This window comes from Buteo buteo, chromosome 2 (assembly GCF_964188355.1).
Source record: "Buteo buteo chromosome 2, bButBut1.hap1.1, whole genome shotgun sequence".
NCBI lineage: Eukaryota > Metazoa > Chordata > Aves > Accipitriformes > Accipitridae > Buteo > Buteo buteo.
Window position 1 is genome coordinate 43,193,350 of NC_134172.1, and position 27,528 is coordinate 43,220,877.

Consider the following 27,528-nt stretch of genomic DNA (forward strand, 5'->3'; position numbering starts at 1 on the left):
CCGCGGCAATCCCCGCCGCCGCAGTGCCCCCGCCGCCCCACGCGCCGCCCGCACGCGCCCGCCGCACGTGAGCGCTCCCGCCCGCGGCCCGGGCGGCGCGGAAAGTGTGTCACTGGGTGAGGGGGGCGGTCGGGGGCGGGGCCGGCCGGCGGGGCGGGGCGGGGCGGGGCGGGGCGGGCGGCCGGCGGTGCCGCACTCTGCGCGGCTCCCGATCGCTTTTGTTGTAAAGGGGCAGCCGCCGCTCTGACAGGCGGCAGCGCGGCCGCCTCCCGCCCGCCCGCTCGCTCGCTGCATGTAGGGCTGCGGCGGGGACGGAGCTGTGGAGACAGCGACCGAGCGCAGCCGTGCCGTGCCGTGCCTTGCCGAGCGGAGCCGAGCCGAGCGGAGCCCAGCCGCGCCGTGCCGTGCCGTGCCCTGCCGGCGCCCAGCGCGGCGCCGCCCCTGCCCCTGCGGGAGGAGGCCGCCATGGAAGTCAGCGCGGGTAAGCGGCGGGGCGGCCGCTGCGGGCCGGGGCCGCGGCGGGGGAGGGCGCTCTGCGCGGTCGTCCCGGCCGGGCGGGCGGGCGGGTGGGTACAGGCGGGGGCCGGCCGGGGCGCCGCGGGGCGGGGGGAGCGCGGAGGGCGGCGGCGGCGCCCGGCCCCGGCCCCGCTGGTGGCCGGGACGGCCGCGCGCTGCCTCACATGGACCCGCCGGGCGAGCCATGTGCGCCCTGTGTTTACGTTCCGCGCGGCGTGCCCGCTCATTGGCCGTGCGGGGCGGTGACGCGCGGATTGCATAATAGTGCCGGGGCGGCGGCGCGGGGCGGCTGGCGGCGCGGACACGTGAGGCGGGCGGGCGGCCGCTGTTTTGGTGACCTACATTCGGGGCGGCGGCGGAGGGGCGCGCCGGGGACACGTGGGGCCGCGCCGCTGCGGCGCCGGCGGCCCCGCCCCCCGCGGCGCCCGGCCCCGCCCCCGCCGCGCGAGGCCGCGGTGGAGCGCGGCGGGGGGGGAGCGGCCGTTGGCAGGGGCGGGGGACGCGCTGCGGCGGGGGCGCGGGGCCGGCACGCGCGCGGCCGTGTGCGGCGGCGGCGGCGGGGCTGCCCGGGCGCCCCGCACGTGGACCGGCCCGGTGCGCGGGGGCGGCGTTGTGTAACGGGGAGGGGGCGGCCGGGGGCAGGGCAGGGCGCCGCGGCGCGGCGCAGGGCCTTTCCAGCCCGGCTCCGCCTGACGGCAGGGAAAGCCGCAGCCCCGGCCCCGCGGGGCGGCAGGAGATGGGCAGGGCGGGCGGGGCGACCCCGCTGCCCCCCTCCCCGCTTTGCTTTCCTGCTTTGTTAACGGGGGCGATAGGCGAGGCCGGGGGTGCCGGCCGGGGAGCCCCCGCTGCGGCGTCCTGGGCGCCGCGTGAAACGATTCGTACCGTATCCGGTTCGCCTCCTCCTTGGCGCCTCCGCGCCGTTACAACTTCCTAAGCCTCTGTGGAAATCGAGTACCTGCACGTTACGGGGCTCCCCCCGCCTTAAGTAAACCCCCGCCAGGTAGGACCCGAAGGCCCGGGGGTCCTCGCGACTCCGCCCGGCGGGGCGCCGTGGCCGAGAGGCCTTGCTTCGGCACCCTCCGTCCCGTTCCCTGCGCAAAGCCCCATCGGTTTACGGACCCAGGGCCGCCTTCTCCACCGAGCCTGGGGGTCCCTTCCTGCGGGGTACCGGCGTATGTGGGTGCGCGGAGATCGCCGTTGCCCGGGCTCTTTGTTTGGAGCTGTCGCCCCGTGCTGTGTGCGAGATTCAGCTTTTAACCGCGGGTCAAACAAAAACGGGGCCCGTGGGGAGATGTAACTTGTAAAATAGCGAAAGTATTGGGAATCTTGACCGTGATGCGGACAAGACTGCCAGGCTCTCTAGGGTGCGGGAGCAGCCCAGCCATCTGGGGCTCCCCGGGCTCTCAGAAGACAAGGGGCGCGCACCCCCACAGGCGTACCCTTGCCGTGCTCCCCTCTGACACTGGTGTGTTGCCCTTGAGGGAAAAGAGCCTCTCTTTTTATGAGGCAGGTTTAAAGGCGGTGGGGCCAGGCGGCAACATGGAGTTCGCCGCAGGAGCCGTGTTCGCGTGCCCTGCTCTGCCCCTTGCAGATAAGGCGCCTGCTGAGGAGCCGGGTGCCTCCCTTGGAGCAGGCGGGCTGTGAGCTTTGACCCGGCACCGGGCAGAGGCGGGTGTGGCACCGGGGGACGGCAGGACCCCTGTCAAACAGGCGGTGGTGTCTTACACGAGCGCGGGCGTTTGACGCCGTCTTTTTCTCATGCTGTTGCGGGACCTGCGTGTCCATTGCAACCCTCCTTTCTCCAGAAAAATGATCCCGAACGCGTGCTACGCTGCGTGGAGGATTATTTTTTTAAAAAATCCGTCCAGGAATGACCGCTCTGGTGGGGCGTAGGGTCGCCTGTGTCCAGGAACGTGAGGAGCAGTCTGCGTGTAGCGCACGTGTCGCGCAACCGCTTGGTCTGACTTCTGCTCCACGGCGACTCTACCGGGGGCTCCTCGGCTGCATGCTCTTCAGGGTTTTGGCAGCAGTTTCCTTGGTAGAAAAAATTAAATGCTAAAGAGGAAATGGGCCAGTAAAGCTGCCGCAGAAATGCTAAGAGGACCGTTACAGCTGATCAAAGTAATGAAAACTTGTAAGTCAGAATTTCTACCTGCGAGCAGTGATATTTCCAGGGTTGTATAACACTGCTGCCTAATAGGCGTAACAGCCTTTATCTGTGAGGAGGTGATGTCTGATGTAAGGGGCTACAGCCCCGACCTGCCATGCCAACTCAGTTGATCAAGGGCTCAACTGACACCAGTGCTTTTTTCCTCCAGAAGAAGCCAATGCATGGCCGTTCTAAAGTTTTTTAATTCTTACTGGCGTGTGGAGTTCCTTGCTGCAATCTCCTGAGTCGTCTGTGAAGAGACTTTACAGAGCAATACAGGCATAAAGCAGAGAAGATGCTAAGTGGAGTTTATTTAAACAGTTGCGTGGCTTTCGCTGTTGAAATTTTTGTGTGAAATATCAAATATTTTTATATTGACTTTTGAAATGCCGACTCTTGGAGACAAACTCAAATGAAGTGAAAACAATTTTTCTTGCTTAAGAGCAAGAAAAAGGAGCCTGTGAAAAGCCAGAACTGCTCCCAGGTCTGTCTGAGGACAAAAAGCTGTTTCATCTGAGGGATTCTCAAGTGTGTCAGATTGCAGGACAGAGACTGTTTGCAAATAGCAGCCTGGCAGTTGGAGTTTAGCTGCTACTAGAAACGCTACAAAGGCTTGCAGTTGGACAAATGGCGTTCAGTAGGCTAACCAGGCTGCAGCGCTATTTCTTTCCCTTGCCCCCTTCCCTTCTGCATCGTGAGCACCTCCCAGCCTTTCCTTTCTGTGTCTCTGGCGCATAGCCTGCATGAAGTCTTTCTCTCTGCCCTATTTCTGTCCCTAACCTAGCTTGTTTGCATTCTGGCTCCACAGTGCTGTAAGATCCTGTCTTTGCTGTGGCTCCAGATGAGCTCTGCTCAGAGGATGGCCAGAGAAACCCTCCCTGGGCCGCCTCGTGCCCTCTCCCTGCTGCCCCGTCCTGCCAGCACCATGGCTTGTTGCTCCATCTTTTGCTTTTGCTGTTTCATCTCGACTTGGATTGGAGGAATTCTGATAAATCGGGAGAAGGGGATGGGGCAGATTGAGAGGTCAGCCGCTGAAAACAAATGGAGAGAAGCAAGCTGGAGGGAGCGAGGGAAAGGAGGGCGTCCAGGAACACGTGATGGCTGGGTCTGGTGGTGCTGGGTCATGGCGTGGCTCACATGGCAGCGGTGCATGTCTGCTTGTTATGTCACTACGTGCCGCCTTTTTTTTCTTGCCTTAGGGGGTGTGATAGCTTACATCAGCTCTTCAAGCTCGGCATCTAGCCCAGCCTCATGTCACAGCGAGAGCTCAGACAGCGGTTTCCAGTCGTCCTCTTCGCCTGTACCATCTTCTCCGAACAGCTCCTCCTCGGAAGGCGGCTGCAACAGTCGGAGCAGTGAGGGCTCTGACGGGGCACCGAAGAGCGATCGGCTGGAGGAGACTATTAAAACAAACCAGTCGAGTGTTGCTGGTTTGACAAAAGGCCATAATGGAGTCACAAGTATGTTTGGTGCTGGTTCCTGAAACCACCATTTTCCCCTTATATATTACAACCCCATATATTACAAACAGGTCCTCTGCGTAGCTTGCTGTGAAGGCACATAGCAAAGCCTCCATTTTTATCTTTTTTTGCATTATATGTATAGTAATACGTATAGTATTGCCATACAAATGCTAATAGATAGAGGTCCCATTGCTGCTAACTTCAAACAGTCCATAAATACAGTCCAGCTTTACTTCAGATTTTCACTAGTGAAAACTGATCTTAATAAAAATCAAACACTTGGTTGAAAAGATGCAATGAAATAAAGGTAATAGTAATCAGAAGTTGCCTTCAGGAGTATTTATGGAGCTGTCTTGCAAATCTAGTTTCTCTGTTTTTCCTACTCCCTCCCCTTCCCCTCCACCTTTCATCCCCCCAGATTTCTTTGAGGAACAAAATAAATAGATTACCAAAACATTGTATTATATTTACATAGCTGTAGCTGGGACCTTTATCTTTTTGATTCCAAGTTTTAATCTGTAGATGTAGCAAACAAAAGTACTCGTAAGCTGGAACTAATGGATAGCCTTTTAAAATGCATTTAACAATCTAGCTCTAGCCATTTGCTTCACACTTTTTTTGGTAATCAGAAAAGATTGACAGTAAAGAACTATATTTGAACAGTTTTGGAAGGGTAGGAATCAAACTAAGTGCTGGAATGAGTGTTTCAATAAACACTTAGCTGGAATTTACACTAGTCTTTTGAAGGCTGAATTCTTTTATTGGCAGAATTGTTTTATTGTTTTGAATTGTTATGAAGCTAGAATAAGTATCTAACAGTTCTACCTTAAAAAGTTGGGGTTTTTTTTTTTTGTTTGTTTGTTTTTTTTTTTGATGTGTTCCTACCCTAAGTTCTTAGTAAGAACCTTTACTTCCTCTTAAAAATTTGCTAGCAACTAGGTTTTTGGTATCAGGGCAGAGGTTCCTGAAGATGAAAACTGTTCAGATGTATAGATAGATAGATAACATTTTTAGCTCAGTACTAGCTCTGTTTTTAAAAAAAAAAAAAAAAAAAAAAAGAAAAGGAAATTTTGTGGTTTGGTTTTTTTTCAAAACCTTAAAAAAAAAGTTTTAGTTCCTCTTTACAAATGAAACCCAAATGTCAAATAAATTACTCTTCTGGTAGAATATGGTTCTGTGGGAGTATTTCCAGCTGTCTCTGTTGCTCACTGTTAAGGTAACTTTGTGGTTACTGAAGTCACTAGTAAAATTCCCATTGGCTTCAGTGAAACCAATGTTAGACCAGCACTTAAGACTTCCAAAAAAAATCTTTTTTTGCAAGCTGGAATAAAATAGGTGGGGAAAAACTTAAAAAACCCAAACCATGAGTATCTTTAGAGGGCTGAGAAAGTATTTTCAAGGTCAAGGGTGTAAGCATGCCATTGTGGATATGCACTCAAATGAGTAGTCTTTACATATGTAGATGTGGCTGAGTTACCAGTCCTAAATTGTTATCAAATAGGTAGAGTGTATGGTTTGTTTACAATATATAATAAAAGAAAGTGTCCTTTAATATTTCTGGTTTTAAGAAAAGATGTTTATTCTCTGTTGGGGAAACAGTAGCCTTTATATGGCCTTACTTGTCCTGATGGAAAAACAGATTGAGCCCGAACTTTGGTGGCCGAGTTAACTAAATGGGCCTTTTAAAAGTGCGTAAATGTAAGCAGACTTTCTTTTTCTACAGTTGAGTACAATGCTACCGTGATTGACAGTCCAGTGAATATGTGCTTTCTCCCTATTCTGTTGAGTGCTTCATATTTGTCTTTTTTCCCCTCTCCCTTGTACTGGTACCTTCTGAACTGTTCAGGGGTTTTGTACATTCTTGTTGTCTGTTCCTCTGCTGTATTTTTTGTATGTTGAGCTGACCTGACGTAATTTGCTTTTAGTCCAGGTTTTAAAAGCTGGAAACATGTTCCTGCAGTTGTCATTGGTTTTCTATATCCTTGACTTTTCTGTTCTGATTCTAGAATTTAATGGCATGGTTCTTCTTTGCAAAGTCTGTGGAGATGTCGCTTCAGGATTTCATTATGGTGTTCATGCCTGTGAGGGCTGCAAGGTGAGCTATATTTCTGCTCACCTTTCTGTTGGTGAAATGCTCAAGTTCCCCACATAGGGGAAGAGGGGTGATACTTCCGAAAAAAACCCAGGATGCTTCTCTGTTAAAACTGAGAAATTTCAGACAGTGTGTAAGTTGTAGGAAAAGGCAAACCACTTAGCAATACACAGCATTTTTCAAACTCTGAATGCTTTTTGTTCTTGCCCCTTGTCTGATCCTCCCTGACCTGGAGTGCACAGCAGAGAACCAGAACTGGAGACAGAGGTGGTAAGGACCATGTCACGCAAGACATGTGAATGTTAATTGCATTAAGAGATAGTGGGTGTGAGTTGTCACCTGGGCTGGGACACAGAACAAAACAGCTTTGGAAAAAGCAATTCTTTACCATGGGGAAAGCCAGAACTGGGTGCTTGCATGTTCGCGTATCAGTAGAGCTGTATTTTCTGATATTGTAACACTGCAGATTTTATGTTCTGTGAAGGAGTTTATCAACTTAAGGGTTATGTGAAAGAACTGTCTTTGAAGGTCATATGGTGCAACAGGATGGTTTTGTTGCCAAACGGTGGAGATCGAAGTGAAAAGACCTGGTTTTGACTTTCACCTTTGCACTTAGGAGATTGAGGGCATATCTTATAAACTGTCAGCACAGTGATAGAGGTAATTCTGGAGATACTTTGCTCTTAGGTGCTGACTATGCAGGGAACAACTTAGCATCTTCTATAGTTAGAAATCATAACTAGTTTGTGTTATACACAGATCACGCATGAAGGGGAAGTAAGTCATGAGGAGTAGCAAGTTCTTTAAAATCACTTGGGGCTGATGGCTCTGAAGCAGCTGATGAGATGCAATGAGGTTTTCTGTGCTTGCTGAGAGGTGAATCTTGGCAGGAGGATTTGACATGTGCTGTAATAATAGTTGTGGGGTTTTTTTGTTTGCTTGTTTGTTTACAGGGTTTTTTCAGAAGAAGCATTCAGCAAAACATCCAGTATAAGAAGTGCTTGAAGAATAACAACTGCTCTATAATGAGAATGAATAGGAACAGATGCCAGCAGTGTCGTTTCAAAAAATGCCTGTCTGTTGGGATGTCAAGAGATGGTACGTTCCTCTACTAAGCAGTGATCCTCTGAGAGGGAATCTGCTGCCCACCTCAAAACCAATTGCTAAGGGTCTTAACAGCAGAAAACACAGCCAGCCCTATTGTCAGGGACAGGTTCCCTGTCCAAGAGTATTTAGATCAGCTTGCCTTCTTGCTCCGTGGCTCTCCTGAACTGGTAACGTAATACTGGCCGCAGAGGTGTCCTCCCATCTTTGGAGGCTAATGCAGTGGGATGCGCTGCAGTGGTCTGTTAAGGAGACAGTTGTAAGAAGAGTCTCAATTTTGTTTTAATGAGTTAATATTTATAGCTGTATCCTGCCTGAATCTGAACAAGACTCGATTCTTTTTTGTTTTGTTTTGTTAATGTTGCTTTTTCAATGAAAGGGAATTCTGCCCAAGCTGATAGCCTTAGAGTAATCATTATAGAGCCTAAAGAGTTAGGTTTGGGTGCATGGGGAGAACATGTATCTGCTCTTCTTTTTTCTTTTTTTTTCTTTCTTTTCTTTTCTTTTTTTTTTTTTTCTTGGGGAGAGGGGGGAGGCAAGGAGGAAAGGGTAATATTGAGCTGTGTCTCTGACCACCTTGCTGGCTATCCACTCCTTGTGACTTTTTTTAAAACATGATGCTGAAAGTGTAGTTCATTAGTCTGCTACAACTTACTGTCATGAACCAGAACTCTTCCTTCTGTTTCACTTTTTAATTTTCTCTGGGTGTTTATTTCACAAGAACTAGGAATCTTGGGCTGTTAATAATTTAGTGGGTGGAGTGTTAAAACTTATTTTAAATAATTGTTCTGAGTTCTTGTTGTGCATAGGAGTTATTTCATCCCCTAGGCGCTTGTTTGCGTGTAAGGTTGCACCTGCTTTAATGAAAGAGATTTAGTTACATTAATGATGGACTACTGCATGAACATAATTACATCAGTCGAAACTGGTTATAAGCCCTTGTAAGGCTGTGGTTGGACAGGATAGTAGAGGCAGTTGTAGATTCCCTAGGATAGGGTCAAAAGGGCTGCGGCCACAATGATGCCCCTCCCCTTGCCAGCAGAAAATGTCCTTGTCAAGGCAAAGTTATCAGGAAAATGGGCCGAGGTAAGCTTCATTCAGCATTGTTGCTCTTAATTGTTTTGGCAAGTTATATAATTGGTCCATGAGGGGCTGTCTTCTAGGACTTATATTCAAATATGATATGAACTGTGTTTAAATTCAGCTAATTGTCAGCTCACAAAATTGTACTGTTTTAATTGATCCAATCTTAAGGCCTGACACTTAATTAACTAACACAACTGCATGTATAGTCCATAGCTAGGTTTGTAGCAAAAGGGGAAAAAGCTTTAGAGATTATGTGCTTTAGAGCAGCCTTCTCTTTGTCTGTAAACAGCAGCATGTAATTCGTATCTTGTGCCTATCCTATGCTCAGGAAGCTCCTTGACTTCAGTGGTAATACCTCTGCTGTAGTATTGGTGAGAGTAGTTAAAGTCTTCCCTTAAAAGGCAAGATTATTGTTTGGGGTGTGTATTTTGTGTGTGTTCTTGTTGGTTTTTCACTTTGGCTTGATGCCTATGTCTGCTGCTAACACTTTCAGGATTGACTTTTTTCTCCCCCCTGCCCCCTTTTCATTTCTCCACCTTGGTAGCTGTTCGATTTGGCCGTATTCCCAAACGTGAAAAACAGAGGATGCTGATTGAAATGCAGAGTGCCATGAAAACCATGATGAACAGCCAGTTCAGCGGTCACTTACCCAATGAAGCATTAACAGAACATCAAGATCAAGCACCTCAAGAAGAACTTTCCTCCAAGCCCAAACAAGAGCGGGAAACCATCAAAAGCCCTTCTCCCCCTCCTAGCACTGACATGGCTAAGGAAGAAGTGATTGGTATGGTCACTAGGGCCCACAAAGACACTTTCATGTACAACCAAGAACAGTCCCAAAACCCAGCGGAGATGATGCAGTCCCAGAGTGGGGAGAGAGTGTCAAAGAACACTGAGCAGTACATCTTGAGCAGCGAGCACTGTGTCGGTGGGCTCAGTGGCCCTCAGTACCCTGAAAGTGAGCACCACCTTGGTGGACAGTACAAAGGGAGAAGCGCAATGCATTATCCAAGTGGGCATGCCATGTGTTTCACAAATGGCCACTGTATGAACTTCACCAGTGGTTATACTCAGCGACTTTGTGATAGGATCCCAGAAGACAGCTTTTCTCCAAACAAGAATACCACTTACTCTTGCAGCACTGGAGGAAGAATGCATCTGGTATATTGATATCGATTGTTTGCTTTGACTTAGTGAAAGGCTTAGCGATGCATGTGATCCAGCTGTACACAATTGGCACAAATGCTGAAACTTTTCATGGTGACACAAGTTTGATAGCACAAATTGTGATGAAGGAGAATAATGGTGCAAGTTGTGTGGAGCATTTGAAGTCATACAAATGATGGGGTTTCTTGGCTCGTTTTCTAGCAAACTGAAAGTAGACTGATGTCAAAGAGCATTGGTTGAAGAAAACTCATGGCTTTTTTAACTGGCTTGACTTAAAAATGGAAATAGATGTTAGGAGTTCATAAATTCCCTTCTTCACTCAATCCTCTTGAAGACTTCACTTTAAAATAATCTACACAGTCAGATATGCTATATTTTTCTTAAAGGTATTCAGAGCAAATTTCTGGGGTGAGACCCCAGAGCTAGGATTTTGAGCCACTCTGTTTGCACACCTTGCTAGTGTGTTCTAAAATCTCTCCTGCTGGGTAGGCTGGTGTTTTGGGGGGAGGAGGGCAGGGGAGTGTTTTGTTTTGTTTTAATGGGGATAGGCTGATTCTGTTACAGGCAGTGTGAAATATAGGCTTAATGGGACCCACAGGCTATGCATCCTTCTCCCCTAGAACATCTTCAGATCTGAACAGAGGCAGGAGGAAGTCGCACACCTAAACCACTTGAGAGAAGTTCAGGGTCTTTTCTATAGTACTTACACAAGCGAGGCTCTGCACACACTTACGGGTACCTTAGATGACTTTGCTAGAGCATTTTCTCACTGAATTCTTAACAAGGATGCTTCCTGTTTTCTTGCATATGGGTTTTGTGTTTTGGGTTTTTTTTTTTCCTTTCCTTAACAGGTCCCTCCCATTTGCCTTGCACCCACTGTTTCTCTGCCATTCAGGCAACCGGTTCTGTAAGCCCCTTAAAATAGATGGTCCTTTATCACTGGAACCGCCTGTGATGAGAGAACATAACATCCTCGTTCTCATTCTGCACTCCTGTCGAGAAGTGCGAGCCCCTGACCTTTCTGAAGTACTCAAGCTGCCGATGTTTTCCTTCCTCCTAGTTTGTGAAGATTTTTCACAGGTTCTTGAAGGCCCCTGAAAGTCTGCACAGTGAAGGCTGTTTGTTTTGATGTTGGATTTCTTCTGTTGTTGGGGTTTTTTTGGTTGGTTCGTTGTTTTTTTTTTTCTTCTTCAGCTACGGCATATGCGGACCATGCCATCCCTAGCAGGCTCTGACCTTAATCGCAGACTCTGGGCAGTACACCATGGCAAATAATAATCATTCCCAACCTTTCTTCCTTGCAGGGAAAGTATGTGGAGTCACTACAGCAGCATTCTTGGCACTCCTGAGAAGCAGAGGTTAAACCTGTCAGTATGGGCAGGCAGGGAGTGGCACTGCCTGCAGAGGCCCAACCAGTCAGTTTGACCTGTGCATAGCAGCTGCAGGGAGGTTTCACACAGCCAGCGGTGAGGAAACAAAACCGAATCCAACAGAGCACTGCAGGACGGCCTCCCCCCACACCCTGCGTCCCTGACGTGAATGAGGGTTTTGCCAGAGAATTTGATGAGAGCAGAATCTGACCAAAATGAGTCAGTAGCAGTAAGGGAGTGTAATTAGGCTCTGAACCAGTACAGAGACAGATGTTCAGGGGTTTGGTTTTTTCACTCATACCCCCACAACCAGAAAAGCAGAGCAGGTCATTCCTGAAGAGGTTCCTCTAAAGAGACCTAGTGACTGCACAAGCTGACAACTGCTTCCACAGGAAGCCTGTCAGAGTTCAGGGAGTGTCTGGATGATGCTCTTAGTCATATGGTTTAGTTTTAGGTAGTCCTGCAAGGAGCAGGGAGTTGGACTTGATGATCCTTATGGGTCCCTTCCAACTTGAGATATTCTGTGATTCTATGACTCTTGGGCAGCGGTCTCTCAAGAGAGCTTAGACAAAATATACAGCGGGTGAAAGTGGCACTTTCCCTTTGGGACTGAGTGCCTGGGGGTTAGAGTAAACCATTGTGGGATGAGTTGAGATGCTTTTTGTGTCTAATCCAGAGCAGGGTGCCGAACCAGAGATTCCTTAATTTTGGAGAATGCTGTATTTTTCACAATACCTGTGTGAACTGTTGCAGTATCGTGGATGGAGCAGTGGCTAGTGTCTGCTGTGCTTCTGGTTGTGTGCCTAGACCTTTCCTTTTGCCAAAATATTTCATGATTTTCAGGTTATGGAAAAGGTCCCCCTCTACCCCACAAGTAATTGTTTGGTTTTGGGCATTGTCCTCAGACACACAAATGATGTTGTGTTTCACAGCTGAACCAAGAAATCTGCAATTCTGTTTTTTGTCTTTTGGGGAGAGCTTTCTGCATATTGACTGCCCAGTTAGTAACTGATATTTGGGAAAAAAAAAAGCACAAAACCTCCAGAAATGTGTATCTGTATCTCTATCTTGTTTTCCCTAGCTGTTGTCAAATTCATACACATGCACATGCATATATACCTGTTGACTATATGCTTGTAATGAATCTTGGGACCTTCCATGCAAAGAATTGCTAGGCAATTATCAGTCAAGATGGCCTGCAAAAGCAGCATAGCTCTGAGGAATTACTAATCTATTTCACTGCTTTCTATTTGCTTTGCTGACATTATGTAGGATTACATACACAGTAATAGTATACTTGTGAGGAATACTTAAAAGGAATTCTTGTCCTTGATGATGATAGGTGAAATGAATATTAAAAGATTTAAACTTCATTAAAAGATGTAAATTTTAGAAAGCAGAACTGAAAGTATCTCAGAGTGTCTGGTTGGGTTTTACAGAGGGATTTTATCAGCAGTCAGCCTTGTCTGATACGTCTCATCTCATTATAGTGGATTCAGACTTTCCTACAAATAATTGCTATATGTAGAAAAGAAAGAGCATTTTGTCATCTTCTGACTGAGCAAAATTGGAATACCAGTTCCTTGGTCCTCCTTCAGTGATACAAATAAAAGCAAACACGTAGGAGAGGAAGGTTGTTCTGGTAATGAGGGTGTAAACTTGTGACTCAGGAAACCAAGGCTCAATTCCTTGGTCTGGTGTTGACACCTTTGTCACCTTGACTGAATCACTTTAGCTACCTGCACAACAAGAAAGATATATGAGAGTGAACGTAGTAGCGACTGTGAGATTACAATTGATTGATTGTGAAATCACGATTAACTGTGAGATGACAGGGATAATACAAGTAAGAGAAATCCAGATGTCAGCCATGAGTGACATCAGGGAAGAGTAGCATAACCCAGGCTCTCTCAAGTCTTTTGCTATAAACAATGTTGGTGTTACCAAGGTCAGCAAATTTAGAAACAGACTGCTAATGGACTGCCATGGATTTTTTATTGTTTGTTTGTTTTAAAGGGAGGGAGAGAAATCTAGTTGCTTTGGGACCTGACTGAGGAATACTGATACTTTTTCTCCCTGTGTCATTATTACAAAGTTTTCTTGAAGAATAAATCTGCTTCTTTCAAGTATTTGTCAGTATTTGGAATTATATCTTTAAGAGTTGTCTTCTGCTTACATTTTGTAAACATCAGGTCTGCCCAATGAGTAAGACTCCCCACGTGGACCCAAACAAGTCTGGCCATGAAGTCTGGGAAGAGTTCTCCCTGAGTTTTACCCCTGCGGTGAAGGAAGTGGTGGAGTTTGCCAAGCGCATCCCAGGTTTCCGGGATCTCTCCCAGCATGACCAGGTTAATCTTCTGAAGGCTGGGACCTTTGAGGTGAGACCACTGTGTGTATAGTGTGGACCTGAAAAGCTGTGCATCAGTCCGACCCCCTTAAGAACAAAAATAAACTGGGTTATACTGGGCAAAACCAGCTTGTTCATGGATGCTAGCTCTGAGCTTTCCTTAAGCTGATGGTGTCCAGTGCTTCTGTTTGGTCAAATCTTGGTGAGCTGTCCCTCTTCCAAGTAGCTCAGAAGTGCTCAGCCCTTTTACCCTTTCCTCTTCCCTGGGCATTAATAAACGACTCACAAGGAGTTTCTTGGTTTTGTATAGCAGCGGTTACTTTGATAGCTACCTTTGCTTAGCCTGGAGAGAAGCAGACTGCATCTGGAAGGGTGGATAGTTTAGAAAGCTATCTATTGACTTATAAGTTTTGTAGAGGAATGTGTTTGTTGCTCTGTATGTCCTTCCTTCTGCCACTGTGCTCCCTGCCAAAGCCAGAGTATCCATCCTGACCAGTCACCACTAGCCTTTCTTGGGAACTGGGGGTTGCTGAAGCCTCCATCTCCAAAGCAGTAACACTGATAACTAGCTGTACTGCTGCAGCTCTGTAGATACTGTGTACCAGCTGCAGCCTGACTTACTCTAGGCTAATCCCACCAGGTCCTTGTGGTTAATTTCACCCACTTGCAAGCATGACATATATGTGAATTAGTGGTGTTAAATTGGGAATGATACCAGAGCCTGGTGCTGTTTTATAATTAGTGACCTTCACCAGGGGACCTTTACTTAAGATTTTAGTTGCTCTTCCAGACTCGTGTCTATTGGGGACCATGCACGTTTGATAAGTATTTGGATTTGAAGTTTAAACACAGAGGGACAGAGGAGCTGAAGTCTCAAGTATGCAATGATACTGTGGTTTTCTGGGGTGGGCAGGGTTGGTGATGCTTTTGCTCTTGTTTACTTGATTTATTCTTTCAAAGAGGGATGCTGGATTTCAAATTTACCTGAACTGAAGACATTTCTCATGTAATGTGTTGGGTCTTTTATCTGTATTTATATACAGCCCGGTTCTAAAATGGATAATTGTTGGGTTGGAAGGTACAAGTTATACTGGAAGACCTGGTGCCTGGAGCGTGTCAGTTTCCATGTTGCTCCCATTTTGCTGTCATGTATTTTTTGCCATTATACTTATTCTTGACCTTTTAATATTCATCTACAACTCCTGTAGCTAAGGGCTGTATTTTCACTTCTTCAGCTACAGCCTCTTATGTTGCTGTTCACGTTACACAAATGTCGGTTCCTTCCTCTGCAAAGTGGTATACTGTCCAGTGCCCTCAAGGAGGGTGGAGAATCAGGCTTGAACTGTTCCTATAACGTAAAGCCAAACCTTCATGTTTTGCAAGAAAATGTTTTGTCTTGGCCTTTCTTCACCTCAAGCTTTTCTGAAGCCTCATTCATATGCCTTTTTGCCAGTTACAAGCACTGCTGATAAACTGTTAAACTGCTGACAAGACTGTTTCTATATCCAGGGAAATTAATAATAATGTATGGCTGCATGCTTATCCCTATTCACTTATTTATAAGAAACATAAGTGATTTCTGTTAGTGAGCTGTACCTGTAGTTAAAGGCCTATGTGGCATCTTAGGAACAGAAAAAAACCAAAAAAACCAATGCTGCAGAGCAGTGGGGAAAAAAACACCAAAACAGGATTAAAGAAACCATTGCAATAGAGGCAGAAGCATCTTGAAACCCTGGTGCATACAAGGTTGCTTCTGTCTGCTGCGTAACTAAACTAGGATATCCCAACCTCTGCATGTTAATAGAAGAACCTGACTAAAAGTACTGCCTCCGAGCCTGTTTTGGCTCCCTTGGGCACCAGTGGGTGGCTGTCTTGGCACCGTGCTTGCCAGCAGCTCATATTCAAGGAGTGCTTGTTTGTTTGGGGGCAAGAAGACACATGGAGACAATGTTGGTGCAGAAGCAGCATAGCTATACATATTCACACACATGTAAGCTAAAAAGCCCTCTTAGAAGTGAGAGTACTGGGGAGTTCAGTATATCGTGGTGGTATTTGCATGGCTTTGTATGGGAGCCAGCTCAGAAACAGTGGTGACTGTAAAATAAGGAATGGATTTGGGTGGATCCTCCACCACCTCCACAAGCCCCCACTCCAAATGTAGTTGATGGTAGAGCTAACGAGCCCCTTGGATCGATTGGGGTAGTGACTCAATTTCTCTACAGACTCACAAACTTGGTAATTTGGCTGCAGGTGGTGGGGAAGTGAGCAAGCACTTGTCTGTGTGGAGGTTTTTGTCTGCTTACCTTGCCATGGTCAGGTGATAGGGTTGATCAGGTATATCCTCAGCATGCACAAATAGGAGTCTGGCTTGAAGTGAAATGGGATGAGTCAATCATGTGCTATACCATAGTCTAAACTGTTCTTCCTTGGGTTAGAATGGTGACATTGAAATCTATAGGCAAGGTCTTTGCCTTAGTATTAAGTCAGCACAGCTTCATGGGCTTCAGTTTTGAATACCAGCGTTAGTACTGGTTGCTCATTATTTAAAGTTCATGTTTCTAACGCCCAGTTCTGTAAGGGGATACCATTTTGAACTGAAAGGTTGTTGAGCACCTGGTGGGTCCCTGCTAATGCAGAAATTCAGCATTGTCTGTCTGCCCTTTGTCTCCTTTTGTTGTATTCTGCGGGCTTCTGCACCTAGGTTTCTGCCTAGGTTTCTGCACTCTGTAGTTAATGTCGTCAAAGGACATATAGCTTAGCTGACAAAGGTGAATAATACATAGTGCTCATGTGTCCATCAAGATTGCTGCATGTCATTTGGCTGTTAAAATTTAGGAGCAGGTCACGTAATGTGCATGAATGGTGTTTGAATTCTCAAACATTTTCATTTTTTTTTTGAACCCTCCTTTTTTAAGCTTGTCAAAGGCACTAGTCTTTGCTGAAAACCTGGTTCTCCTCTCATCTGTAGTAAACACTTAAATTAATGCAGTTATGTAGGGTAAGTGAGAAGAAACAACTGTCACACCAAGAGATTGCAGCAAGTCTGAAGTTTTAACCAATGCCAGTTGGTTCATTTTCTCCAAATAAGAAGGCTTTTCTGTGCAACCTAAACCTTGAAAATGTAAATAAGGTTGTTGAACATGAGCAAATGAAACTTTACAAGCCTTTCCAGAGGGAAACATTTCACAGTACGACTGAGAAACCACAAGAGAAATTTCAGCCCAGAGGGGTAAGTTCAGCACATGTCAACCTGCTCCAGTCCAGGTGCTTATACCAAAGGGGTATTCCCAGCTGCAGCTACAGACCAGGTGCTGTTTCAAGCCCTGCTTCCCTAGCCTTTTGAAGGCTGTACATGTGGCTCCTTTTACCAGAGCTCATTAACATTCCTGTGGGTACAGCAATGCGGCATGGTACTTTCCCAAAGAATGCCTAGTGGGCCAGATCATCAGGTGGTGTAAAGCAGCATTGTTTCAATGGAGCTGCTCTAGTTTACGCCAAGCAAGAATCTGGTTCAATACCTTCATTTTGCTCCTCATAAGTGTGGCCAAGAAAACATTTCTTTTAATGCTGTGTATGCCTTTGGCTGTTTGGTGGCTTAAGCAAGTTGTTCTACTGGCATATTTATGAATGGCAGTGTCTTTGTGGCTCAGGCTGTCTGAGGCTTAAATTTTAATTTTCTTCCCTTTCATGTGCTATAGCCCCTCCCCTGCATCCACTCACTAATTTTTTCACTTGTTTGTTTCCCTCAGACTACTGGGCCAGAGCTTGCACTGTTTTTTACAGCTCAATAGCATGCTGACAGTTTTTGTATAGAATGCTTGTACAGTTGTTAATGAGACGGTTTGAATGATGTTAAAAGGTTTAATTTTTTTTCTTCTGCTTTTCTAGAAATCCACCTATATTTACCTGTTTTTGTTCTTTTTTTCTTTCACCAGGTTTTAATGGTACGATTTGCATCTTTGTTTGATGCAAAGGAACGTACCGTCACCTTCCTGAGTGGAAAGAAGTACAGTGTGGATGACTTGCATTCGATGGGAGCTGGTGATCTGCTCAACTCAATGTTTGAGTTTAGTGAGAAACTAAATGCCCTGCAACTTAGTGATGAGGAAATGAGTTTGTTTACAGCGGTTGTCCTGGTATCTGCTGGTAAGGAGAGAAAGTTAACTTGCACCTTTGCCAAATTTTGAATATGGCTCTCTATTAAAAGATTTCTGTAAAATGTATACCCTGTTATTTCACGTCTAAGTGCAATTTAGTAGGTTTTAAGCTACGAGCAGACTGTAATTTACTTTTTTACATACCTGCTCTTTCTAATACTGCCTTTTGGAAAAATGTGACAGTGGGCTTATTTTCCTACTACTTTCTATAGAATGCAAAAATACATCTCATAGCTGCCCGATGGCCATTTAGAAGCTATTTGTCTGACTCATCTAAGTTTCACAGGACAGCATCAGTGAAATTACTCCTGACTTGCACAGCCTAAATCTTGGGATAAGGTGGTATTTTTACTTCCAAGTGTTGTCACTGAAGTCAGTTGCGTATCTTACTTAAGTCTAAATCCAACAGTTTGATCTCTGCCTATGTCAGCAAGAAAGCCCTATTCATCTGCATTGTGACTTCTTACCACTAAAGGTCTGCCAATCCACTAACATCTTCACCGGCCTCATATCTTGTTTCAGTCCTGGATATACAGAACACCCTGGCCCAGATTCAAAGAAGGATTAAGCACCTACTTCTGTAGTATTATCTAAAGCCTCAAATTAGGCACATTAGCTCTGCATATAATGCCTGGAATACAAGATGCAGAATCCCTGCTTGCTGGGTAAGGAGCTCTCTAGAGGTAGCAGGCAGGAATACTAGTAGTGTCCACTTATACAACAAGCCAGCATTTGGGGCCACTCACTTCTTGAACAAGTACACCTCTTCCACATGAGTGGGTTAGACGCACATCTTTCTTATCAGGGAGAGGCATCCCAGCCATGGTGCTGTAGGCACACGAAGCCTCTGTAAACACGGTAGGACACTTCAGTCTAATAGCTTTGTGTATGGCCTAACTGAAATGTGATAGCACAGGGTTGGGCAGCTGTAGCCTCTTCAATTTGTAAGTGGTGGTAATGAGCAGAGGGTGGTACAGAGTTTGCAAGCTTCAAAAGCCAGAACGAATGGCAGTGTGAAGGAAGCATGGCACTGTAGTCTGTCAGTGAAAATGTTCAGGTAGCAGAGAGAAACCTGGGGTTTTAGTTGCTTTTTCCAGACTCTGCTTTACGTATTTTATTTTTGGAAAGCTAAATTGATGAGAACTGAAGACAACCTTTTAAAATAAGGACTGAGAACCAGGCCTCTTCCCTCCTTGTGCAATGTCATAACTAGGCTACAGCCGCTCTTCTTGCTTGCTCAGCTGCTGGGCCTTAGAATATCACCATCTCTGTGCCACCTGTTTTGAATGTAAGTGGCTGTATCTGTTCTGTTAAATGTGCTTCTAGCACAGAGCCAGCCCCTCCCCCCCCAGCCTTTTGAGCACTGCTCCATGCTGTTGCTAGCTTCCAGTAGAGCTTAGCTTAGGCATGGTATGTAACATGTACATCATGTAATGGCAGAGCCATGCAACAGGACAAAAAGAGGAGGTGTTTGGTATTCAGGCTTCTTGCAGCTGCTGAGGATTTTTCAGATCATAGTTTTGGACATTATTACTACCTATCTTAGCTACCTTGTGATCTGATCTGTAGTCTGATCACAGCCTTCCTGGACATCTTCACAAAATACTTCCAGGGTTTTATAAAGTACAACTTCATTAGTCTTTTAATGTTTGGGCCCGAACTTGCATTCTTACGGTATTCCAGACACAACAGTAACCTTGATGGTCACTGAGTGTCCAGCAATTTTCAGATCAGCTTCGCTCTGCACCTTGCAACTAAATTGAAATGCTGCAGTTACTACTTGCACAAGTGAGTAACTGAGTAAGCTTCATGCTTGAGCAGGTACCTAAGAAGAACAGAAGTGCCCCCAACAGAGCTCCTGGGGAAGATGCTTGCAATGTGAGGGCTTGACAGGAGGAGAAGGTGTCTGTGGAACGGAAGGATTGTGGGCACCTGTTGGTTGAACTGATCTTGAAAGACAGATCCCCTGCACCCCACACCTCAAGGAGGAGTGTGACCCAGAGAGTCATTTCCCATAAGGTGGAGGTGGAGCTCAATTAGAGAAGGAGGAAGAGTTGAGGAAGAGCATCAGAGAGAATGACATGGAGATGCAGGCAAAGGCAAAGGATGCCGTAACTAGAAGAAGAACTGAAGGTGGAAGAATAAAGCCACTTAAGACTTCTTCATCTCAGAATGAAAGTTACTCAAGAGAAGATTGAAAGGAAGGTGGTACAGTAGTCAAGTTTTACATCAGTTCCAGAAGCAGACAGGGGTGTGTGACCTGTTGAATCCTGATTGTGTGATCCAGAATATAAAATACCATGCTGCACTAGTTAAAAATCTTTTAAAAAGACTTTCAGTTGTTTAAAATTTTTGAAAAAACACCAGTGGAAAAAAAGAAATGTTCATAAGTCTCTAAATAGTGCTAGTGGGTGGAACACTTGTCAGAAGCATCTCCATGTAACACTGGATGAATAACCACACTTACGAGGGATATTTAGAACATGCAGAAAGAAGAAGCAGGGGTAGTAGCAAGGAATGTGTGTAACTGTGTACATCCTCTTGTTTTGGTGTCACATGGCAAAGAAAGAAGAAGCGGGGCCATACAGTGAGGATGTAGGAGTGTTTCTGGTGGTGCTGAGGAATTACCTTGGTACCATTTCAAAACTAAAAAAATGCTTCACCTCTGGCTTCCGTTAGCTGGATGTGTTGAAGATGGAGGGAAGATAGCAAGATGGATCATGGGCACTGAAGAAGGAAGAAGCAAGGTGGAAGCAAAGCTGAATATGGTTTGTGCAAGTCTAGAGAGCAGATAATCTCTTAACTGAGGGTGATGCCTTGTGGTAGAAGAACATAAAATACACACCCTCTATTATTCTCTCTTACTGGGGTAGTACTAACAAAAACTTCTGCTGTCCACTGGGAGAAACTGGGAAGTAGACTGAGAGGGAGAAGAAAGGTTTCGACTCATTGAAGAGAGGAGGCTACAGTCACTCACCCAAGGCAGCCAGGAAAGACTGGACTGCGTTCTTCTACTTTCAGAAGCAAGGTAGTAAGTACCGCTGTCACTGTACAGAGCTCTTGAGAAACCTCCTCTGGCATATTCTGTGCAAATGTCATCATCCCTGTTCAGGATAGAGCAAACCTACATGTTTTGCAAAGCGGGGGGGCAAGTGGGATAGATATTAACAAATAAAGGCAGAGAGGCATCTCTTTACTCATGCTCTCTTGGAGAGCAGCTATCAAACCTAATGGACAATCTACACAGAAGAGTGGAATATGTGCTAATAAACACCGTTTGATATTAATCAAAGTTACTAATTGTTAGAGTAGAGGGTTCTGGAACAATCTTTCTAAAGGAAAAAAACACATTAACTGCTTCAGGATGGATACTTAAGTGGATTATATAATAATTTTTCCCATAGCGGTAGGGAACTGCACTGAATAGTCCAGGAGGACTTCCTACACTCTGTTCACCTGAGAAGTCCAATTGGATTGACACTGACAGCATAAGGAAGGGATTCCCACTCTGACTGTACAGTCTGACTCAGTGCTGCTCCAGAAAGCTGTTGTCATTCTGTGTCCCAGTTCTGCAAAGTGCTTAAGTACGTGTACACATCAAAGCACATTTCTGTTCATGTCTGTCACTCGTGTATGTCTGTGCCCCACTGAATTTATGTAGCATTTAAGAAGAGAGGCTAGCTACAGCTTGCAAAAAACAGCTACTGTGCATGGTTATTAGGTTTTGCTTAAAAATTTATCCATTTAAGCTGCTTACTTGGGTTCCACCTAAGGACAACAGGCATGTTCTTAAATACAGCTCTCTTGAAAGAGATGCTTCGGGTGTGGGACGAGTGCAGTATGTGAAAGCATAATATTTTTGTTGACATTGAAATTCTTCTTTCTCAATTGGGAATTTTTGGGTGCATGATGTTTCATTTTGTAAGTGCTTCAGAACACACTCAGAAATAGTGCCCAGTCACGTCAAGGCTTGTACTCCCTTTGCCCCTGGGGTCCCATTGTGCAGATACGAGGGTGGCTTGTCCTGATGAGTGGGATTTCCTCCTGAAATATGAACAGCCAGTTTAAGTTTAGGGTTCTATGTCCAGCCTTGAGAAATGTTTGAAATTCTTACTTCTGTGTGCCCTGTCTCTCTCCTTGCATTGAAAGTTGTGATTCAGCAAAATAGAATTTAAGTGTGTGCTTCAATCAGTCCTTTTCTGGAAACATGGGTGATTACAGAAAAGGTGATTGAATGCTGCCAGTTCAGCAGGAACTTCATACTTTACACAGTTGAATCTAAATAATGTTCAAAAGACTTTTCATATGTGGGTTTGAAACTTTTGGCATAAGTATTTAAATTTTCTTGTGCTTGTTAATTTAGTGAGTGATTCTTGCAGTGGCTGTATGTTGCAGACTACATCCGTTCAGTCTCTACCCCTCCCCCCGCCCCCGTTTTTTCTTTCTCTCTCCCCCCACCCCTTCCCCCCTTCCCCCCCCTCTTCTCTTTAGATCGCTCCGGAATAGAAAATGTCAATTCTGTGGAGGCACTTCAGGAAACACTAATCCGTGCATTAAGGACCTTAATCATGAAAAATCACCCAAATGAAGCCTCTATTTTCACAAAACTTCTTTTGAAATTACCTGACTTGCGTTCCTTAAACAACATGCACTCTGAAGAACTCTTGGCCTTTAAAGTTCACCCCTAGGCCTTTAGGTCTCATTTGTACTTGGACTTGCCTCGTGTTAAACTGTTTTGTGCTAAAATATGTATTTATACAGTTGTACCACTTGTTGGAGAGAGAGAGTTCACAGACTGTGAACAATCGATAGCTGTCCCATAACCATGCAATAACGCTTCAGCAGGTGCTTTCAGCTAACAGCGGCACAGCATTCAGAGTCCTCCAAGATGTCCAGACCCAGCTGTGCCACACTTCTGCAGAAGAGGTTGCGATGAGCTGGAGTAAATATGGACTGTTCTTTCATTTAGAAAAAATAACCACCACTGCCCTCTCATGTAAACTGAACGCAAAATAGCTGTGTATGTGCATACAGAGCATGGAATGGGGTGGGAACAATCCTGCGCTAATAGGAAAATGGAAGAGCTGTTTTAATTGGTCTTTCACTTATCTAATAGATGTATGTCAGTGTCTCTTGATAACTCACTCATGGTTTCACTGTTGTTATTCCATTAAACCCGATGGAATGATTTCAGCCTGCACCAACTCTTCACTGAGCGTGTGTTCATGCCATGTGTATATAATATAAATAGTTAAGTAATGAGTGTTTATGGCTATATAAAGTACAGAGTTGTGTGTATATATGTGTATGTATATAAATAGTTCTATACATAAAGTATACATATAATTTCTTCACAATATTTTAAACTGTGAAGGAATTTAAACTTACAACAGAAGGTGATCTATGGAAAGAACCAAATAGATGCACTTTGCATATTGCTGAACTAATTATCTGAGCATTTCTAATTTTTAGAAAACATCAAATTTGCATTACTATGCTGTGTTTGTTAATTTAAAAAAAAAAAAAAAAAAAAAAAAAAAAAAAAGGCAACAGAGTGGCACCAAAGGGGCAGAGTCAGATTCAGCTTCCAGAAGGGGTTCATAGAGAATCTCAAGTGGAGATGGTTGGTTGTGGCACTAATGAGATTGATTGTCAATTGCCACTGAGGTTCTTACATTCTGATAAAGGTTAAAGAAGCACTAGATGCTCTTCAGAAACTTCAGCACAGCCAGAAAGAAACTATCAGATTAATAACAGCATCTATCAGAAAAAAAAAGTGGGAAAAATGTATCCATGGTTGCGTTTGGGTGTATGTGTGTTCTGTGACCGTTTATTTCTTGCAATACATCATTTTGCTGCTTCATTGCTAAACAAGAATTGAAAACAGAAATGTGAGATTCCCCATGTCTTTTCACAATTTGGGCTTTGTGGTTCCCATGCCTGTTCTTCTGGAGCTCTCCATTGGTGCGTGTGCATGTGCGTGTGTGTGTATGTGCAGAGAAGGTGCACTGGATGGTCTGGATTTTTTTCTTAAAAAAACACCACAAAAACCAACCAAACAAATGGGACTTTTTTTGTTGTTTATGCCAGTAGCAAATTACAAAGCAGATCCTCAAGGCTTAAGATTCTGCTGTTTTTTCCATGTAGGAAAGCGGCTCTCTATGGGTTTTCTCCATTTGTAGCAGGACCTGGCACCAGAAAAGAGATTAAAAGAAGTCAAAGCAGTTGCGTTAATTAGTTACATTTTGCTAATGTGGGAACAAGATGCTCCATTAACCTTGTGTTTAGTTAACTTACATTAGAGGTAGCTCTCTGGGTCTCTAGCGTTTGGTAACACTACTCTGCGGAGGGAGAGACCTCTCGGTTTGTTACTGCGTTTAGATGTATGCAGTAGTTTGAGGCCAGGAGCCAGCAAGCCGCCAGACTGCAGAGCTGCTCCTTGCTGTGCCGAAGCATCTCTTGCACAGCGGCGCGTCCATGGGAGCCGGCGTGTGCCTGCTGCTGAGCTGGAGGAGAGGCGTTCTGCCTGCCCCTGAGCATCAGGAGCCAAGCAGGGGAGGGGAGGCTTGCACCCTGCCATGGCTCCGGTCACCTGTGGGCTGGGGATTTCCCCTCGGAAAGTGGTCAGGAGCACGGGCCAGGGGGCTGAGAGCAGGAGGGGGCAGGTGCTCGAGTAAGAGCTGGGGGAAATCCGGCATTAGCCTTGGCTAAGGAGCAGCAGAGCCCACCCTTTCCCCTGCTCTGCAGCTGCTGCAGGGAGAGCCGTCCTCCTGCTTCAAGCTACTTTAACCGCTGGGTAACGGCCCCTTGATACACACAGTTTTGCTATCCAAATGTGCTATCGGGGCATAGTGTCCTAATTTCTGTTAACAGTCTGCATCTTACCAGTATTATTTGTTTGAGAGCTTCACTGAATTACGCATTGAACCATTCAGACTTCAGAAAGGACAGTCACATGTTTTGTATTATTTAGGAGCTGAAATGACTTCTCTGTAAATGTGGAAAGTACGGTTAACCCTTGGTTGTTTTGGGAGGGAAGGAGGCTTCTTGCAGAGATTGCCACCCTACAACTATGTTTTGTTGTGTTTTGTTTTATTTTGTTTTTCTTCTTAAAACTGTATTATTAAGCCTTTAGGAATGTATAACCAGGACTGAGTAATTACTGCTTATTAAATTTTTAGTTAGATTGACCATGTATGCCTATAGATAGATATTCTAACTTGTGCAATTTCATTTGAAATAATCTTCCTGTACATAATGGAAAAACTCATATAACAGAAAAAAAAGCCCCAAACAGATTGACTGAACAAAAAAGTTGATTAAAGTACGGTTCAAAAGTGACCCACGTATTATAAACTCTGGCTGGACTCTTAGAAGAAAATCTAAACTCATCGTGTTAGCTGTGTATTGTGAGCTCTTCTTTTACTGTGTCACTGGTTATACACTTGTTAAACGCTGAGATAATAGACTTCATGCCAGGCATTTGAGTACTGTAGATTGGGTCATTGCTGAAAGATTAATGTACTGTATGACTTAAATGAAATTTTTATTCTTGATTTTATTCTTGATTTTGTTCTTGTTTTAAAAGATTAAATATGGGCATTATGTCAGCAAGCTAAACTGTGTTTCTGTGTTCTTTGTATTTTTCTGTACGAAATCTGGAGGGGAGGACAGCACACTGAGATGAACAATGCAGAAGTAACGGATGAGAACATCAGCTGCTGTAAGGTCACAGGGGCTGCACCGGTGCACAGTGGCTGGGAGCCCACATCTCGGTCCGCCTGAGATACTGGTCCATCTTGCCAGGTGGTTGGATGGGGGCATATGAAGGCCAAAGATCTGTTTGGTTTTTCCCAGCTTGATTTCCTAGTTTGAAGAGTTTACTGTTTTAGGAGATAAGAGAGTCTTCTCCAGGAAATACTGTATCTATCGGTGTTTAAAAAAACCCCCAAATTAAAACAGAAACAAAATTATGACTGCCAGCACTGGAAAAAATAACAGCACAAAAACGCTTTCTTTTTTCTTGGCATGTGTTCTCTGGTGGCATGTTTGCATATGGCTTTCCTTGTTGCCACCAAGTCTGAGCCCCTGTTAGTGGGGCCGTGAGCCATGGAGGTCCCAGGGCCTGGGAGGTCCTTGGGAAGAGCTCTTTCCAGCTTTCACTAGGATGCTCCAGATGGGCCATGAGTAATTTTTCCCTGTTTGGGTATAAGAGCCTTACCACAGCAAATGAGGGGGATGGGAGGGACACTTCCCAGTAAAAACATGATTCCCTTCCCCGCTCTGCCACCCTCCCAGTTTGGCAAGATGCTCTGGGGTTGGGGACATGAAGTGTTTGTGCTTGTTCATGGGAAACTTGCTGGGCTTGGAGTCAACAGCACCGACTCAAGTGTGAATGTGCCCACAGCAGACTGCCCCATCTCGTGTCCTCACTCCACGAGGAAATGGTGAATGTCACAAGGAAAACAAAGGTATGAGCATTGCTGTGTGAAAGTATAAACTGATGAGGGTGTGGGCAGCCAGCTACCTCCTGCTCGGGCCTGTGACCCATGCATGGTCTGTGTGTGGGGTGGGAGGGAATCAGCATTTGCAACTGAACCGCAGAGCTCTTTGATTACAGAAACAGTTTGTACAAGGAAATAATTGGCACTTCCTTTTCTTTGATGAGTACAGCGAGCAGCTGCCAGAGCCTTCATCAGCAAATACCTTTTTTTTTTTTTCTTTCAATTTTTTTTTAAGGTTGAAGTTTGGAGCGGGCAGGGGGGAACATCCAGGTAGGGGGAGAGCCTGGACACAGCCACCCCTGACAGCCAACAGAGCTGCAACGGGCAGCTTGGAAAAAACATTGCGGAGACTGTGCTTGCTGGGCAGGAAAGTTGGTCAAGGACACAGCCACGTTGCCAGCGAGAGAGAGCAGCTGAGCAGGCGTGCGTGGAGGCTGCAAGGCTGCACGTTTCTGGTTATCAGGAACAAACAGGTCCATCCACGCCAATAAAGCTTCCTTCCGTGCAGACACTGCTCTGCCGTGCCAGGCCCCTTCACAGAGGAGTTTATACTTGCTGCAAACGTACCCCCTAGCACTTCTGTTTTAAGGCAGAGCGTGCAATGATAGAGAGCTGAACTCTGCTGTCTCCTATAACTACAGAAACAAACCACTCCTGCCCAGCCTGAATCCCTAAGGCAGGCTGCGTGGTTATCCATGATGGTTGCTCCCCTGCATTGCTCTCTGGGAGAGCCTTTGCCTTTGGATGGAGGAGGACCTCGGGGTTACTTATAAAGCTACATGCTTAAAACTGGGAGGAGTATCTCCTTGAAGGGCCCTTCTTTCTGCACATCCCCCTATACCTCAGCTTAAGAAGATTGTGGCTTGAATTATTTCGTGCAACAGCATCGAGTGCTACTTATATAAGGTGGTATAAAGGCAAATGCGACATGTTAAAAGCCCATCTGGCCCAGAAATTGCAGCTCAAAATGAAGCAAATCTAGAGAGGCCTGCTGGATGACTGCTGTACAACAGCTCTTCTCCATCGTGTGTGATGCTCTGTAGACCTCATGCAGGCAGCACGGGAGGCTAGATAATTGCTGCCTTGGTTTTCATGTACTTAATGCAGATACTCAAAGCTGCATGATGCATAAGCAGTGGTGACGGTTTATAAAATGAGGCTGACACTAATGCCCACTTTTATGCCACTTTTGCAGGTTCGGCTGCCAACACACAGCTGAAGATTGCCTCTGACCTAGGCTGGAGACTGACTCAGTTCCCACATAGTCCTGGAATATGGGAGGATCTTGAGGAGAACCTCAGGTACCCCTCGGTCCCCTTCCCTCTGCTCCTTTGGCCCAAATGCAGGTGCAGAAGCCCCGGGAAGCAGCCCAGGTCTGTGCACAGATGTGACATCCTGATAGCTGACTTCTCTTCTGCACAATGCTCCGGGATAGAGAAAACACATGGATAAATGGCCACCTAACATGTGCGCCTGAGTCCCCAGTGGCAGATGACGCAAATTATTTAACAATGCTGCATTTCCATGATGTTTAAACTAGTACCTCTTAGCCTGGCTTATGGTGCAGAGATCA

General features: G+C 45.7%; 1 protein-coding gene across 4 annotated transcripts; it reads left to right on the plus strand.

Annotated features, from left to right (window-relative positions):
- The first annotated feature begins 155 nt into the window (after window positions 1-155).
- Window positions 156-25,153, plus strand: NR1D2 (nuclear receptor subfamily 1 group D member 2). 4 transcript variants are annotated; one of them, XR_012653775.1, is made up of 8 exons: window positions 156-481; window positions 3,865-4,125; window positions 6,135-6,223; window positions 7,174-7,318; window positions 8,955-9,571; window positions 13,140-13,325; window positions 17,230-20,479; window positions 21,943-22,029. XR_012653775.1 is itself a non-coding variant. In XM_075052359.1 (8 exons), the coding sequence occupies exons 1-8, from the start codon at window positions 466-468 to the stop codon at window positions 25,136-25,138; spliced, it is 1,548 nt and encodes a 515-aa protein (XP_074908460.1). In that variant the 5' UTR covers window positions 156-465; the 3' UTR covers window positions 25,139-25,153. The 4 variants fall into 4 exon arrangements, 3 of the variants coding, with proteins under 3 accessions (XP_074908460.1, XP_074908469.1, XP_074908477.1); XM_075052359.1 differs by lacking the exon at window positions 21,943-22,029 and adding an exon at window positions 25,116-25,153 and having other exon boundaries at window positions 17,230-17,440; XM_075052368.1 differs by lacking the exon at window positions 21,943-22,029 and having other exon boundaries at window positions 17,230-17,440; window positions 19,273-21,926.
- Window positions 25,154-27,528: the final 2,375 nt, after the last annotated feature.